This window comes from Strongylocentrotus purpuratus, unplaced genomic scaffold (genome assembly GCF_000002235.5).
Source record: "Strongylocentrotus purpuratus isolate Spur 01 unplaced genomic scaffold, Spur_5.0 spur5_scaffold_5, whole genome shotgun sequence".
Classification (NCBI taxonomy): Eukaryota; Metazoa; Echinodermata; class Echinoidea; order Camarodonta; family Strongylocentrotidae; genus Strongylocentrotus; species Strongylocentrotus purpuratus.
Window position 1 is genome coordinate 39001730 of NW_022145611.1, and position 17459 is coordinate 39019188.

The 17459-nt window shown below is 37.1% G+C and overlaps 1 protein-coding gene across 2 annotated transcripts in view; it reads right to left on the bottom strand.

Annotated features, from left to right (window-relative positions):
* The window catches only part of LOC592743 (E3 ubiquitin-protein ligase HECTD1), a 46598-nt gene continuing 29139 nt past the window's right edge, over positions 1–17459 (bottom strand). Inside the window, exons 19-44 of one of the 2 annotated variants that reach the window (XM_011664620.2) lie at positions 17195–17286; positions 16503–16614; positions 15907–16041; positions 15242–15381; positions 14578–14721; positions 14000–14179; positions 13433–13599; positions 12949–13131; positions 12219–12458; positions 10782–10979; positions 10090–10320; positions 9285–9562; positions 8657–8813; positions 8040–8128; positions 7583–7713; positions 7088–7148; positions 6708–6890; positions 6072–6264; positions 5609–5691; positions 4994–5121; positions 4288–4486; positions 3641–3778; positions 2628–3262; positions 1757–1929; positions 1073–1223; positions 1–697 (exon numbers count right to left, since the gene is read on the bottom strand). In XM_011664620.2, coding sequence (XP_011662922.2) covers positions 415–697; positions 1073–1223; positions 1757–1929; positions 2628–3262; positions 3641–3778; positions 4288–4486; positions 4994–5121; positions 5609–5691; positions 6072–6264; positions 6708–6890; positions 7088–7148; positions 7583–7713; positions 8040–8128; positions 8657–8813; positions 9285–9562; positions 10090–10320; positions 10782–10979; positions 12219–12458; positions 12949–13131; positions 13433–13599; positions 14000–14179; positions 14578–14721; positions 15242–15381; positions 15907–16041; positions 16503–16614; positions 17195–17286 — 4704 coding nt within the window. In that variant the 3' untranslated portion in view covers positions 1–414. Of the gene's footprint in view, positions 698–1072; positions 1224–1756; positions 1930–2627; positions 3263–3640; positions 3779–4287; positions 4487–4993; positions 5122–5608; positions 5692–6071; positions 6265–6707; positions 6891–7087; positions 7149–7582; positions 7714–8039; positions 8129–8656; positions 8814–9284; positions 9563–10089; positions 10321–10781; positions 11013–12218; positions 12459–12948; positions 13132–13432; positions 13600–13999; positions 14180–14577; positions 14722–15241; positions 15382–15906; positions 16042–16502; positions 16615–17194; positions 17287–17459 lie in introns of both variants that reach the window. The other variant, XM_003728787.3, reaches the window with a different exon arrangement.

Sequence of the window (17459 nt, forward strand, 5' to 3'; positions counted from 1 at the left end):
AAAAAAAACCCTCTAAAAATCACCCATAATCTGCAGTATCTTGAAAATACAGCAAACTCTATCACTCCACAGAAAATGAGATAATAAGATTTATGTTGAGATAATTGCAGTTTCTGTCTTTCTTTCCTCGTATCAATAAATAATCTGTCTCCACTATTCAGAGTTCTTTTTAAATTCTTCCAGTCTTGAGAAGCAGAGGTTTAATTCAGGTGTTTACCTCCTTTCATGAGAAGTCTCCTATAGTCTGGTTGCCCCTCCTAGAATCTTCAGGGTTTCCTTAAAATCAATAATCGATCTACGATACCAAAAGAGTCTGCAAGAGCATGACTCTCAAGGAATATATAAATTAAGCCTAGGTCAATTCACAATCCAGCTAATATTTCAAGAGTCTTTGAGATGGTGGTGGAGGTGGGGTTAATTAAGATGGAATCCTTTCTCCTTGGTAGCGCTGAGCAGTCTCTCTCTCATGGTGTCCTCGTTGGAGTACTCTGGCAGCTTGAGATAGTGGACACAAGTATTGACTGATGGGTAGGTATGGTCATTAGCGTCCACCTTGCGGACGATGGTCAGACGAGGGTGAAGGTTAGCTAGACCACCGGGGGGTAAAGAGGAGCAGCCGGTGGTAAATTGAAGGAAGGACTTGCGCTCATCACCATTCATTGCACTCAGGACATTGACAAAGCGTTGGAAGCCAGGACTGTTTAATGGTACACAGGAAATAAAACAGGAATGTGTATAAGAAACTGGATTACAAATGATTAAAATGATTTGATAACAAAGAATGACATGAAAAAAGTATGGAAATATAGATATTCATTACATTTTTTTTTTGGTAAATATTTATTGTCACTATTCATTTCGAAAATGAAATCTTTATTAGATTTCAACATATTTGCATGTCACATAAATTAAACATTGAACAAAAATTTTGAATTACAATTTGAAACATTTTGATAAATATTTGTAGATCCATATTGCTATAAGTAAGAGTCGATAATGACAAGAGAGAATGAAAAAACTAACAGACAAAGAGGGGAGGGGGTGGTAATCAAGGGGGGTAAAGTGTGCCTACCTTTCTCTGGTATAGCCTAGTTTAGGTTCGGTATAGTTGAGGATATCATCCCTAGTCCATGATGGAGCTTGGTCTCCAGATAGGATAGTCTGGAACTCAGCTGGACTAAAACTATGAAGCTTCTCTATGGGGAACACTTGATTGAAGCCATCTGGAATACAGCAGATCATACAGGAAATAAATACATACATGTAGGTACTATGATGAATTATCACTTTCCTCAACTGCAACTTTAAAAATTTGAAGAAAACAAAATTAGCTGCATATCCTGAGGGACGATTCACAAAACTTGTCATTGGTTATCAGCAGATTTGTCATTGATTTTTGTCATTTATACAAATAGTTATCTTTTAAAGTAAGATGTTGTTTATCAAACTTCTTAACAGGATGTTCTGTGACAAAATAGACAGTCATGTTCTGTAATATTAAATTATATTTATACAACATTTATGTCAAAGGTGAAAATACATAGTGCTTCCTATATAAAATAAAAGTATGACACTGATACTTCAAACATATCAAAGAATCTACCTAATGCAAGAGATTAAAAGATAGAAAAAATAATAACTAGACAATATAAATAGAGAAGTTCCCTTTGATAAATTTGATCCTTCAAGTAGTGAGTTTAGTCCTAGAGGGTGTACTAATAAGTGAAAAAGTAGGAAGAATGTAGAGTTAACCCACCTCTGAAAGCCTCCATCTGTCTCCTGATACCAGTATGAAGACAGAAATCAGTTACCAGCTCGATGTACTCCTCAGCATTGTCTAGACTCACACACTCATCATCACCGTTGGGTTTCAGGTTGAAGCTATGGTAACCATACACTTTGGAGGAGGGGTTGAACTGGAATGTCAACCTAAGAAATCAGCACAAAAATAGACAAATTACTCAACCATCAAAGATTTCAGACGATTTGGTGCATAGTAACAACATACAACAATAGGATACATATATCTACAATAAATTGAATAAATTTTCACACAAAATATCTGTTATTGATTCGGAAATAGTTGGAACTGTGCATGCATAAAAACAATAATTAATAAACATGCATTTCAGGAGGTAGAAGTTGAATTCTTTAGAAAAAGTTTTATCATAATTTAACATTCATTGTGAGTTAAATGTAGTGTGGTTTTCAAGTCAATCACAAACTCTGTATTGAAAGATGGTCAATAAATGGTTCTTCCCACTTCTTGTTACCACTTGATTCTTTCTTTCTTTATAATAATAATAACAGCATTTATATCATGCACATATAAATCCCAAGGCAGTACTATTACCCTAGCTTTAGCCCTGCTAAAAAGCATTCGAGGAATAAGTTCCTACCAGGTATCCAATTACTACACCTGAGTGGAGAGCAACAAATGTAGATTAATGTCTTGCCAAAGGACATGAGTGCCATGGTGGGACTCACACTGCAGACCACATGATCTACAGACAAGTGATCTATCCACTACACCATTACACCTCTACTTCCAAGAAAAATCAGTTTTAATACAATGGAATCTTTTTCAGATTCTTACCATGAGAGAGAGAGAAAAGAAAGATACGTACCCTAGATCCTCAAGCTTAACAGGTACCCCTGATCCAGGTGAAGTCTCAAGACAGAGGTTCTGAATCTCATTGTTCCTCTCCTCCTCCGTCTTACTACCATCCAGCTGGATCTGTCTCTTACGATCCACCATCTCTTGAAGATGCTGTAGGAATCTTGCACGATGAGGGTCAATCAACTCAAAGTCAGACCAGGTCAAGACACCTGCAAACCAGGCTGGGGTACATGGTTTGGGTGGGTCTGCTGCTAGGATGAGCTCCTTGGACTCGTTACCGCTGTCGATGGCCAGATCAGAGATGAGCTCACTCATGCTCTCCAGTGAGGCCTCCGTCTGCTGCATCTCTGCAAAGAAGACCTCTGAGTCTCGTGGTGAGGTGTAGGATTCATGCGTAGAGGTGTAGTAGAGATGGGTACTACCTGTCTCACCCATGCACATGAGCTTGAGGAAGGGTCTTGAGAGGGGGATGTCTACCATGCGATTGTCCTGGAGGCACTTTGCCAGGAAGGTACCAAGGAAGTTGTAGAGTTGCTCAATGCGAGAGATCTCTTCACTGTCTTGGATAATGGGAGCAGGGAAGAGACCCGAGGCTTTCTGGATGTAGTAACCAGGGGGCTTCTCACCTTCACCAAGATCAACCTGCAAGCACACCGCACAAATTAGTGAGTAAACAATGTCACCTGAACTTGTGGAAAAGAAATATGAAATACATTGCTAAGTTCAATAAGCTAAAATTGATTACAATCATGTATTCAATTAATATTCAAACCCTAAGTTCAGAGGAAAAAGATGAATGCCCCCATAATCAAAGCATTTTAGAACTCTGTTTGGGATGAGGTTCTGATAAGTAAAGAAAAAAGAATTCTGTATTAAACTGGTGATGAGCTTTACATCCGTATCATTGATGACTAATAGCACTGACTATTTAAAAACACAAACTACACAAATTGAGGTTAGTAAAATATGCAATAAAGGTTTGATTCAAATCAATGACCCAGCAGAGAACTCTATACCCACCTTTCTTGACAGGTCATCTGCTATTTCATCATCAGTCAACCACATTCCTAGACTCTTACGCTGGAGCTCAGCTGCTATCAGAGCATAGAACTCTAGAGTAGGACCAAGACCTGTTCCTTCCTCTCCAAGGAACTCAACCTGATTGAAACAAAGTATGAGTTGATGAATAGAATGTATGTTTCATTATGGGGAGGACAGAGACCAGTACCACTTCAACATGGCAAGTCGATTGAATTCTAGGATTTTTCCAACACACAAATGGTATGCAAATGAGCCCCTGGACAATTATGTGGGAAATATTATTTTTGAAATTCTTAAATCATATATTTATACAGACACTATTCACAAATATGCGAGCATTGAGGGGAAAAAAGGTTCATCTTTGCTACTTTCAATCATTAGATTTGTTGATTCACACCCTAGCCCATCTGCTTATGTTCTTACATAATTCTTCAATTTTCATTTGCATATCTCAATCTAGGGTGCAGTAAAATCTTACTTTGTAGGAACAGATCCATGAATATTTCAAGAAATCTAGGCTTTAGCTTGATGAAAGCACTTGACTTGTAATAACAATAACAGATAATTTACACACCTTGAAACAAAAGTCAAATTAGCATCATTATTATGATGGAAGAATTTCTCACCTCTAGTATAGACTTCTTTGCACAATGAAGTCTCATCACATTGATGGCCCATTCCACAAGCTGTTCTCCTCTCGGTACCTTGACCCTTTCATGTTTGAGACGTCCAACCTGGAACTCATGATGGTCATCTCGTCTGGTGCTAGGGGTCCTCACACGTTCAGTGTTGGCCTCACGTTTCCCCTGCAGCCATGCTATGGCTCTGTATGGAAACACATTTGCCACATTATGTATTGGATAATTGTGATAAGTCAAACTTAACATTTGGAGGGAAAACAATCATTCTGCAGTACCGTTGGATTCCTCCCTCCCTCAAATTCTGGAACGTATAATATAAAATCCATATAATCCATACTCGTCATGTACTATCCAAGTTTTGAACAAACTTTATAAATACTCATTTCAGATATGTTTGCTTTTGATTATATGATATTATCTTAAATCTATGAATGATCAAACATCACAACTAGAGTACCCTTTTTACATTAAGGGAAAAAAAATGTTAATAAGACATCTGCTTGGAATACATGCACATTGCATGACGGCTTCAAAATGTAATATTTACTATAACTCTCATAAAAACAAGACTGTAAGACAAGTGCAGAGAATATTTAAAATATTTGTATTGATATAAATGCATTTATATCAAAGTTTGATATAAATGCATTTATATCAAACTTCAAATAGACTTTGAAATTAATTCACTAACCTTGATACACCAAATGCAGTACATGTGAAGTAGAGTTGCCTGGTCTCAAATGGGAAGAGCATTGGACATCTATTAGTCAGTCTCTCACACCACTTAGGCAGAGATAAGCTTGCAAGAACCAGAGGATCCTAAGAGGCAAAAGATAGTGAATCATTAGTTAGAGAGTTCAGTCCATCAAGTCAAGTATTTACCCCTGAACTACCCATTTTACTTTAACTCATATCAAGGCCTCATTTCACACAATTTGGTATTACTGACAAATGACAGTTTTGGTTAGTGAAATCCTTGCTTCTGATAGGTTATCAGCAGATTTGTCACTGATCTTTGTCATTTGTCATTGATAAAAGGCTTTGTGAAACGGGTCCAAGAAGTTTACTGTGTGCCAATCAAAATAATCCCTATACCTTGGTCCATAGGTAGTTCAAATAAAAAAGGAAATATTCTTTCAACTTTATCTCTTTATTAGATATAATTTTTGTCCTAAATGGACAAATCATGGACATCATCTTGTGTTTACTTGATGTCTTAAATGTTTATGGATACCATGTGCTAATTTCAGGGTTGGTAATCAAAAAGTGCCTACAGAAATTCATAACAGCTATGAGAAGAAATTACCTGCACTTGCTGAGCTAGCTTGTTAGTGATCTTTTTACTGTAGAACTCTTCAGGTGGTACATTGAAGCGATGACCATCTGGATCTGTAAGAAATCAGAAAAGAAATACGATCAGTCTTTGAACAGTGTATATTTGGTTCACCTGAAGTAGCACACCACAATCAACCGAGGATAGCAATTTTGTTTCATTATCGTTAAGATTTATGCATTCAGCACCATATAAGATACTTTACTCTTCTCACATCAACAGCATTAGCTGAACTTACATGTAAATCAATATATCTATATCAATGATATTCAGTCTCGCTATTATGATATCTTACTTCTGACAGTTTGGGTATCAAAGTAATGGAATTGCAAATGTGAAGTTCAACAGTGCTCTTGAAAGGGAAGTGACTGAAAAAGGAGCAGTCATGTTCATTCACAATGTTTGAAACAGTTTTAGCCCGTACAAGAGCACTTACCTGTGGACCCAACATCTGTAGCAATGGCATAGAGAATCCTGAGGAGCTGTAAGACATCATCTACACTGCAAGCACCAGTCTCCTTACCCCCAGCATTCAGACTACCACCATCACTCTCACTCAGTACATGCCCAGAGTCCTGGCTTAGGCGCTGTTGGCTAGATGGTCTGGCTAGACCTAGCTGGATGAATTCCTGTTTATAAATCAAGGGACAAATTTCATAGTATTGTGAATTCTTGTTCTAGAAGTACAACACTAATTGGAAACTTTAAACCATCAAGGATAGTGCCTGAGATATCTAAGGATGGGGTCTATCGAAAATGTGTGTTATAATGAAATCAAACTGTATCCAATGGCTCAACAGTTTTATGAAAATCTATCTGTTACAAGACTAAAGGTGCATGGTTCTCTGCCTATATTCATGAGTGTAAACACTGGCATCAGAAAAGTAGATTTATAATAAAAATTGACATTATCTGAACACACTTCACGATCCTTCAACTTCCATATACACAATCATGTCACACATCTAACATTTTCATTTTTAGGAGATGTGCTCTTTGAGACAAACAGGCTGAATTCAATCAAACTACTTAATGTAGTTACATTCTTCAAGAAGGTAGAGAATGGACTAACCCTGTATGCAGCGATTAGTCTAGATGAGTTCCTGGTCCTGCGTATATTAGTAGCATTACTAGTCAGCTTCCATCTCCTAAGGAACTGAGCATCTGCCTTCTCCTGTAGGTACATGATAAGCTCTGTCTTAGGTAGTCTCTCGGTGCCTAGATGTCTCTGTACAAAGCCTACAGTCCATGGTCCCTGAAGGGTGATGACAAGAGGAGATACAACATTGAGCAAAACACAAGGACAAGGTTTGAAATACTACACAAGGCCTTTCCTTTGCATTATCCTTAACTAAACCAAGAAAATGACAACTCTAGGCTTTATTGTACCCATCAACAACAATTTTTTTTTAAAGTTACGTTTACAACATGTCAAGTTGTTTTGATGCTTACCTCTGTGTTTTCTACACTTGAAGTGCTCTCATCCTGGGGTCTTGATTCCCTATATACAACTCTGTCAAACAAAAATTATAAAAACAATGTAAAAGAGATTCATACATTTTCTACAAATTGATTAGACAGCTGTTAGACACATTATACATGAATGGAACATGTACATTATTATTCCATAAATACATTAGTTGGTGAGCATGAAAATTTAGACCAAATGCTCCCAAATAAATGCATGTAAAAAATAAATAATGGATCAAAAGTCACTGAACAACTTATCAATTTCTACCCATGTTAAATAGAAGGGTAAAAAATCTAAATATATTTACACAAAATATTCATTTCCACTTTATTCTTATTAGCCTATTATCAATTGTAAGTGTTTATTATTGGTAGGCTTCATACCAAAGAACCAAGGAATGTTCTCTTTATTAATTCAAGACACAATGTCTGGCTGTTTTCTAATGAAAATGTGAAAATGCAGTGAGTGATTCTTACGTGTATGTGGGCTCCCATATCCTGCGTAACCTATCATGTTTGGTGCCAGTAGGTGTCTGCTGGTACAGCATCTGAACGTATCTGAAGATGGTGGATCGTAGATCCTCACAGTATACCTCCGTCTCCTGTACCTAAATACACAACAACCATCAACAAGAAAATTCATTAGATGATATCATCATCGAGCTCACTAACACCAATAAATTGAAGGATTTTTCTTGTGTAAATGGCAATGATTAGCCATGATTGCACAAATAATTATATGCTCTTTTAAAAATTACATGTAACATTTAATCATACTTTGTGAAAAACTTTTGTTGATTACTGTGCACGATCAATCAACCATATAAATTAGCACGAAAGCAGATGTTTCATAGATGACAAAGAAGATTAGAACCGTGCATATAGATCCATATAGTTAGAGGAGTATATACTTCATAGGAGATGAAAGACTTACCCCTTGTAGTCCAGGTCCTCTTAAGAAGAGTCCTAGTCTTGGTGTCGGAGTGCTATCAGTCTCATCTCTAAATGATGTATCGGGTGTACCTGTACAACATACAATTAATAAACATAGATTGGAAATGATACACATCATCTAATGGACTCCCTTCCAAATTAAACAATGTGAACAGAGCTAATTGATAGTCACTGATTAAATGAAGAAATTAGCACAAATGAAGACTGAAATAAGAAATCAAGTTTGTGATGTAGGTTACATTGTATGTAAACCAATATTCACAAAGAAAGATTGGGAAAGATGAAGGCATAAAAAAAAGTTGTGATGAAACATAGAAGAAATTAAATGCAACATCCCTTTTTTTCTTCTTGTACAAACTGTGCTAGTGTGAACAATAACCACTTTAGGTATTGACAGATAATTGTTGACAGCTGATCTTGTGAGCAGTCCCAGTACAGAGAGTTCAAAATGGGCCAATCAAATTCATTTGCTGCTGCTGCTCGGATGATGTCATAATGGTTTTTATGATTGGTTGAAGTCAACATGTGTTTGATTTTTGACATTGATCCTAATTCAAGTTTTAATACCAGAGGCTCTTAAACCCATATTTGGCTTACCTGGTGGAGGTATCTCAAGGTCTGTAGTCTGCTGGACATTGGTCCTGCCAGGTCTAGGATCAAAGGCTGGTACCAGAGCAGAGAACTGTCTCTTCAATACATGTTCATCATCCCATGTCTTACGTCTCACACCTCGGCTATCATAGTCCTCTTCCTCCTACACATTGAGATATCAAACAAAACAATACATATACTAATTATATCCTCTTTAATTGTTATGCTCCACACCTGCATGTAGGGATGTTGGTCTGCACCTAAGAGTCGTTTACAAGATAGATGGTGTAATATAAATGCTACATCATGTAGTATGCTTACACACAAAAACATACCCAAATGCCAATAAAATTTCCACGCAAACAAAATGGTCTAAAACCTTTTACAAGTAAATGGATTTTCTTTTTCAACTGAACTGCTTTGATTCAACACCACCCCTTTGATAGTTCACTGCTCTATTTCTGTTGACATATAATGAAATTCCTTGTTTTGTGTGTGTCTTTTAGTGTACTTTTCCAAAATTGCAAGTGGGGTATCAATATGTCATGGTGAATAAAAGGAAAATGCATTCATAAGCAGTGTGCAAAAGAGGAACCGTGATTAGATCACCATACTATGTAAGAGAAGCTCTTACCGTTCCATCATCATAGTCCTCTCCATCACTATCATCCTCATTCTCATCATCGAGATCCTCCGGCTCTGGGAACTCCTCATCCTCCAGCTCGGCCATGAGTGAGCTGGTAGGACAGGGCTCTAAGAACTCATTATCACTCTCACTAGAGGTGGATGTGAGGGAGGTGGCCAGGGCTGAGCTTAGGGTACTCGTCAGGACAGTGCTGGCTGATGTAGGCATGGAGGTGGTGGTGGCACCAGGCAAGTTAGGAGCACTCTGGGCGCTGCTCAGGTAGTTGTCTACAATGGCAAATGAAGTGATAATGTACATATATGAGCTTGTATTACATATGTATTGGAAGCTGGAAAACATTCATGTGAAAATCTGTATAAAACAAATAAACAGTGTAAAGCCATCTGCATAGGGGAGAATGAGTAAATCCATGTTTGATGTAAAGTTGCATTTTTGGTCTTTGGACTTTTTGACAAGTCTTGAATAAAACCTCATTTGAATTGAATTGAATTGAATTGAATTGAATTGAATTGAAACTACAGAGAGAGAGAGGAGGACCAAGACTCCAGAACTATTATACATTCACTCTTAGAAATATGTGCTTTATTAATTGGCTTGGATGCAATAAGATAACATAATCTTTAATGACAGAAAGTAAATGAGTAAAAATGCAACAATGCAAACGCTTACTCTTGAAACATTAAGACTCAAACTTGAAGTTAAGGGAAGCCTTCATTAAGAATCCCAGGGACAAATACGTTGCATTTACATTAACAACAGCAACATTAGCAGCAGTGAAACTGCTTTAACTTACTGCTAGGCAGGCCAGATGAGGAGTAAGGGAACCTGACAAAGCTGGAAGTAAAGGTGTTGGTCCGGTTTGAGAGGGTACTGTTACCGCTGCCTACACTACCCCTGCTCTGTCTCATCAGAGATGGAAAGGTATCTGCTAGACTGGACACTACATCCTGGTTACTGCTTAGGTTGGGTACACTAACACTCATACTGCTGGTGGTAGGGGGCAGCACAGGGGTGGAGCCGGTACCTGAGGTAAAGTATTATTACATGAAGAACCCAGGACAGGTGCATTGAATGACAAGACCTATGCAACTACACAACATACAATACATAAGGAAGAGCGATTGAGATCTTTGAAATAAATAATAATTGTCCCAAACCTTACTTATAAACTGATTATTTGAGTGTTCTGATACATTTATATGTAGCAGCTTTCCATTCACAAGACCAATTATTAGGTATCAACTTCTTTATTATTTAGTTCAGATTTGTTATCAATTAAATGCAGAGCTGCATGTTACTTACGATATCTGAAACAGCTTTAAAGTGGGTATTCCATGACAACAACAAAAATTTGGTTGTACTTCATTTGGCAGTAACAACATATAATGGAAATAAGAGTTGAATACCAATACTCCTTATCATGAACATGAAATTAAAAGTGCATGTCGCTGAATAAACTTTTTTCATGTCAGCATATAATATTACCTGCTGTAGGAGGGGGCAGCTCTATGGCCTCAGAAAGAGCCTTCTCTGAGTCTGTAGCCAATCTCTTATTCCTTCCTCCGCTCAACACTGCGCTGACAGCACCATCGACCACTGCTTCTGTCTCTGCCAGCACTGCTTCCAGACCGGATCGCATCAGCTGATTCTCCATCACAACGGCTGCTGATGCTAGACTGGGAGCTGAGAGATCGGAAGTGGAGGCGTGATCTTTATCTGTGTGTTTGGTTGGTCCAGGACAAGCAGGGCAGACGGACAGACAGACAGAAAGACAGACATACACCATAGACAAAGGAATAGGCCGAGTGCAGGAGGAGGAATAGGAGGTAGAGGAAACACACACATAACAAAATGCAACAGATCATTGTGCACATAGACAGGCAAACAAAAAATAAATCAATCAAATAGGATACAAATAGAAAAGACAAAGCAGTCCTCCTTCAAGTATTAGCTTCTCCTCTATAGTACAATCATTTCATTGCCACAATATCCTGTTCTATAATTATTAGATGATCATATATCACCTGTTCATATCTTATACAGTCTATTATTAGACTGATAATTTCTATTTCTCTGATTGTAGTTTTGTTTTGTATACGTACATTCATTTGCCTTGCATTGTTGACATAAGAAGAAGAAGATAATTTGCTTGAAAGGAACTCGTTCAAAATATATTGATGTATTACAGAGAGTAGCAAAAGATAGAAGCTAAAAGAAGAAAAGGCAAGCTAGTTATTTTAATTCCCTTTAATGGATAGTTTTGTCATCTGGAAAGCCATAAGCTGTATGGTCACCCTGTTCACATCTTAACATTAGAAAATTAATCAAGAAACCTAATACAATAATTTCACTGCAAACTAAAAAAAAAGCATTACCAAAGAAAAGTTAACTCACAGCAATACATATACAACAAAACTATCACATAATAACCAAATACAAATTGTTTTATACCCCCCCCCCCCCCCCAAAAAAAAAAGACCAATCGCTACTACTGCCTAAGTGTTCAAAGGCACTATTTTAAAAAAAACTTTAGATTACATGCTGTACCACTGAGAACAAAAAACAATTCAAACTAAAAATAAAAAAAAGAGTACACAAAAAATAGGGGGGCAAAAGTGTGCTGCATACTAGATCACATACAATACAATACACTATACAAATCACAGACAAAATATAATTCAAAATGATGTGGAAATATTTCCTGAGACTGAATACATTTCTCATTAGATAACCAGGTAAAGAGCATCATATTACTATTAAAGACATTTTATGTAGTGCCTTTTACATTTTCATTTTGATAAGTCCACTATACTTATAACATTTTAAAAAGCAAATGATGAAAGCAAGAGGACACCAAAGGGTCTCTTTTATAAGAAATATGATGATGTTTTGATGTTTAGATGAATGATGAGGATGTTATACCTTTACAAGCAGAGCCAGCATCTGGTCCCTCTCCTGCGCTGAGGCTAGGTGTGGAGTTGCTCTTATTCCGACCCAGGATAGGTCCTGTAGCTCCTGGTGTGGATCCAGGTATGGAGCTTGTGACAGAGGGGCTCCTGGTACCTGGGATGGTGACGGTCTTCATGCGGGGGAGAGGTGGGGGCTCTCTGGAGGGGAGGGGCTCGTTCTGTGCAGCTGCTTTCAACACTGCAGCTACCAATGCTAAAAGAAAACAAATTAAGAAATGGAATGTTATAATTGTAAAGTACTGATTAAAAAACACAAAAAGAGTTGTACATGGCAAGACAATGTCCCGTGTGGGTCTGTTGAAGAACCTTCTAGTTTTTCTCAACAGTCATTCAACAAAAAGGTTTCCTGAACATTTATGTCACAGGAAAATGTGACATACCATGTGTATCTGTTGAGTTTACAGACATGTAAATTTTGCAAGAAACATAAACCTATTGGATATAAAAGATCATGAATGATACATAAAACTTTACTCTGAAGTATACATGCTTGCAGCTCAACTTGTAACAATTTCACCATTGGTATGCAAATGATGCACGCTTCAATACAAGATGTTTCTCTTCTCATCCAAGTTAACTCGGCAAAAGACAAAAAGTAAAATTGTATTTCGACATGCTTTAGCAAACAAATTGAGAACCAATTTCACACCCAGCCTAAAGTAACTGATGGTATTGTTACTTACATTCTCTCTCACTAGAGGCTAGACCCTCGGCTTGGTGAGCTCCTTCAAACTCTCTCCATCTCCAATCAGTACTCCGCCCTCTCTGTCCCATCACCATCTGACGAAGTACCTGTGAACGCACCAGCTTACGCTGCTTCCTCATACTTGATTCAGGGTCCTTCACCACTTTGGCTGGAGCAACACCTGGGTGGGAGCAGCAAAATTTAATGAGGGGGGAGTTGAACTATAGGAATTTGTTGTTTTCTCACTGTTTTTTCTCAGATAAATTTGTGAAGGCCTTATCTGTCCATTGATTTCACGTTTTTTGAAGAATGTAGTATTGCTTAATTATAGAGGCTACATTATCCAGATGAAGTATTATTGGCATTCAGTGATCCTCTGAATTACATTTAAGTGTTTGAATAGTGAACTAAAAACTGATTATGTATTAGATGAAATTAACAGCTTGTGGTCATAAAACAAGGCAAAAAACCTAGGAACTCACTTAAGTTCTCTTCCACGACCCCAGTGACAGTGCCATAAAGTTCAAATCCAGAGAGTGAGAGATAGTGGGTCTGCCCACTGGCATTCTTGCCCATCTGTTGAAGACGAATGTAACGCCAGCCTTTCTTCTCACTGGTCGAAGGTTCCAGAGGCCATGTAGCGCTGGACCTGATAAGATAAGATAAGACAATGATATCAATGCATGATGTAAGGCTAATGGAAAGCATGCCATGTGGATGGGGGGAAAAAAAAGGTAAAACCCTCAAATCAACAAGACAGAGTGCTTGTACTCTTAAGTAAAGCATCAATCTTAAAATAATTCGACCTTAGGACACAAATTCCAAGCAATAGCATGAAATAAAACTTCAGATCTAAAGATGGAAAATGCAAAAATATTCAGGGAAATCATGGAAAGTCATGACAATCATTATCATCCCTGTTTAATATCTGGTTGTGTTGGGTGTTTCATTTCCGTGATGACTTTTCTCCAAGCCTTTCCGCATCCATCTGGGTGACAATGTCTACATGTTCCCAAGAGTTGGACTTTGCCTGTAAACTGTTTCCTTACCCTGGTTCATTGAGAGAGCAGTCATCGGTGTGAGTGAGTAGGGTCATCCAGCTGATGCCATCCTTAGACATCTGGAACTGCCAGTTTCTCAGGGCAGAGCGGCCATAGCCCCGGGCATGACGTAGCGTGTAGGCAGATGGTATCACCCATAAGCCAAGGTCGATGGAGTACCAAGCTCGCCTAGATCAATGGAAAACATATCAAATTTGGTGTGACAAACTCAAAGTGAACTGATTTGAGATCTACTTTACAAAAAGGCAAGACAGACAGATGTTAGATGATATTTGTGGTTAAAAAATATAGGGGTCAATAATGATGTTCAGTTTATAATGGCTTCTTTACTACTATGGCTGTCTACAAAAGGATTAATAATTAAATTGATTAATGGAGATAACATTGAGTACATAAAAGGCACAGATCTGGAAATCAATATTTGAAATTAATACATTATCCAATGTCATTCTCATTGAAACTTATGCAACTACATATGAAATACTATTGCAATTTTTTCTTCTCATTATCTCAAGTTATACTGGGCTAAGTATTCAACAAGTTAAAGCTCTCAATCCTTTGCTTACTTGTCATCGTTAGTGTGACAGTTGAGAGCGGACGAGTCACGACTGAGGATGTCTTCTAGACGGCCGTAGGGAAGACCTCGTCCATCAGAGCTACTGACCACTATCAGACCATATTGACCAGGGTTGACCCATTCATACGCAGTTCTGGATAGACACAAACAGATATGATTGACCACTTAGAAATCAACCAATCTACAGGTATGACATTTCATCAACATAAGCTGTCTATACTAAACTATTTACAAGTACTTTTGTCTCTGTAGCTCTCTCTCTATTAAAATTTTTAATTTCATTTATTTTATATATAAATTAACATATGATATTACATAATAAAGAGCGTATAAAGCCTCATTCATACATACATACATATTCATAATGTGGTAAAAATATATATATTTTCTTCAATATGCATAGTGGTGAGCTTTATAGTTTTTTCATCATACAACGCACAGATAAATGAGTAAGCTTAGGGGCCTTTGTTGCGTGCACCCAATATCCCTCCCTCCCCCTTGCCAATAATTTAATATAAAATGGTTTTACTTTACTGCAGTGTTGTTTATTTCATTCATATGTGAACGAGCCCTTAGTGTGCCTTTATGTTAATCTCAATCTCATCCAACCCCCTTTCCTTCTTGACTGACAAAAAGAAGACTCTTCTACTCACTTTGCATTAGTTCCCACCCAATAGACGATGCCATTATCATCAAAGTCATGGGTGTGTCTGAACGTGATAGACTGTGCTTCCTTCAAACGATGTACAAATGTGAAGCTTGTTCGCTCATAGTCATACCACTGCTTGGCAACCTGTAACACATAATCACATAAGGTACATTATAAGTGATATACAAATACAGCGATTGAAGTCTATTACAACTGGGAGTTGGTTTATGCAGGAATTCCTAGTGCTACAGGTGTGAATTCAAAACATTTTTTATTATTTTCTTGTATTTGGTCATGAGAGAATTTCATATTTATACATTTAACCAATACATACATACAAAATGTCTGGAGAGTCTAAGCTATGTGGGAACATTATTACGGTTCATACATGTACATGTAGATACTAATCTGTATGCACCTTAATTCATACTGACATTATCCCACACACATTTTCTATTCATTCACCAGTCCACCTATCAATTTAATTTTTTATTTCACCAATTCATGAATCCATCTCTTAAACTGACACAATTTTATTACATAACCTAATCATATGTTCACAAGTCCTATCTTGATTTTTTTTTTCTCTTTTATTTCCAATGGTATCAAGGTATAACTATCCACCCTCCTTCACTTTCCCTCATGTAGACACAACAGTCCCACTCGTACCATCTTGAGTAAGTATCTCTCTAGACTGGCCACAGTAGTAAGAGGTTCCATCTTCAATGTTCTTCCAGTTCTGTCAATGAGGGCGGTCTCTCCTGTAGCTCTCTCCAATCTGAACCTCAGCCTCCGTGTAAGAACCTGATATGGAACAAAGTAAACTTAACTTGTTAATCTTCACAAATATATATAAATATCTTGGCAATTTTGGACTAGTTGTAACAAGGGAATCTAAACGACAATAGAGTACCAAAGCTGTGACCTCATAAATATCAATTTTTAAAATTTCTCAATTTTTCCTTCATTTCCAAAAGAGCATCAAAAATAATGTCTGAATGTCGAAAACCAATGGAATATATTCCACATTCGGACATTATTTTTTGATGCTCTTTCGGAAAATGAAGAAAAAAATTGAAAAATTCTAAAAATAGATTTTTGATAACATCACACTTAACCACTCTATTAATAGAAACATCTATCTGTTCTAAACATTAGCAGATACAGCTAAATCGATCAATACAAGCTATCATGTGTTTATTATTATTATTTTTTCCTTCTACCACAGAGTAATTTCAATGTGTGATTGAAGAGGACATGCTCACCTGAAGACCATAGCTAGAACCAGCAGAGTCGTATATGAAGAGAGGAAGTCTCTCAATGGATTCCAGAACAGCTACCAGCTTACGTACAAGCATCACAGAAGGAGATACACCACTGTAACAACAATATGCAAAAATACATCAGACTACATATCGGTATAATAGGCACAATTCTAACTTTTCAGTTTGGAGAGTTTCAGGGCTTTTGTGAAAATACACTATATCACATGTATATATTTGTTTGTTTTTTAATGGAAAAAAAAGTCTTTTGAATTGAATTGAACACTACCAAGTATGAAAGTTTGGCACCAAGTCTTCTTGTAATAGTAATCAAATATGGTAGTGAAATGATCTAGCTTTATATCTATCACTGGAATTTAGAAATTGTATTACACTTTCTCTAGTGTAGTTTACACGACATCTATCACTGCATTCAGAGAACACTTCGGACTTACATGTACTTCATGACATTAATGAAAAGCTTACCATCAAGTCATAATCATTATCCTTTTCATGATATAAAATGGTATAGAATCCAGAATCACATGCTTAACAGGATCATATGTTAAACATATACAATTTGGAAGGAATGTCTGGATTTCTTATGCATTTTCACAACTGAAATATGTGTTTGTAATTCCTCCATCTTTTCAAAGTTTTAAACCAGAAGGGAATATTTTGTTGCATGCACTTACCCATCTTCATCATTGTTATCTCTGAAGGATGATTTGAAGAGAGCTACTCTCTCCTTGATGTAGCGGTCATGAAGAGCAACATGATCATAGCCCTAAACAAGGGAGATTCATGGGGAAATTAAAGTTAGAAATCAATTCCATTGGTAACAAAGATATGATTCAAACTAGAAATATGTTACATACATGTACATGATCTTTATATCACTAACAACATAAAAATAAAGTTAATTCGACATTAGCAGTAGTGTAGTTATGATAAAATCTT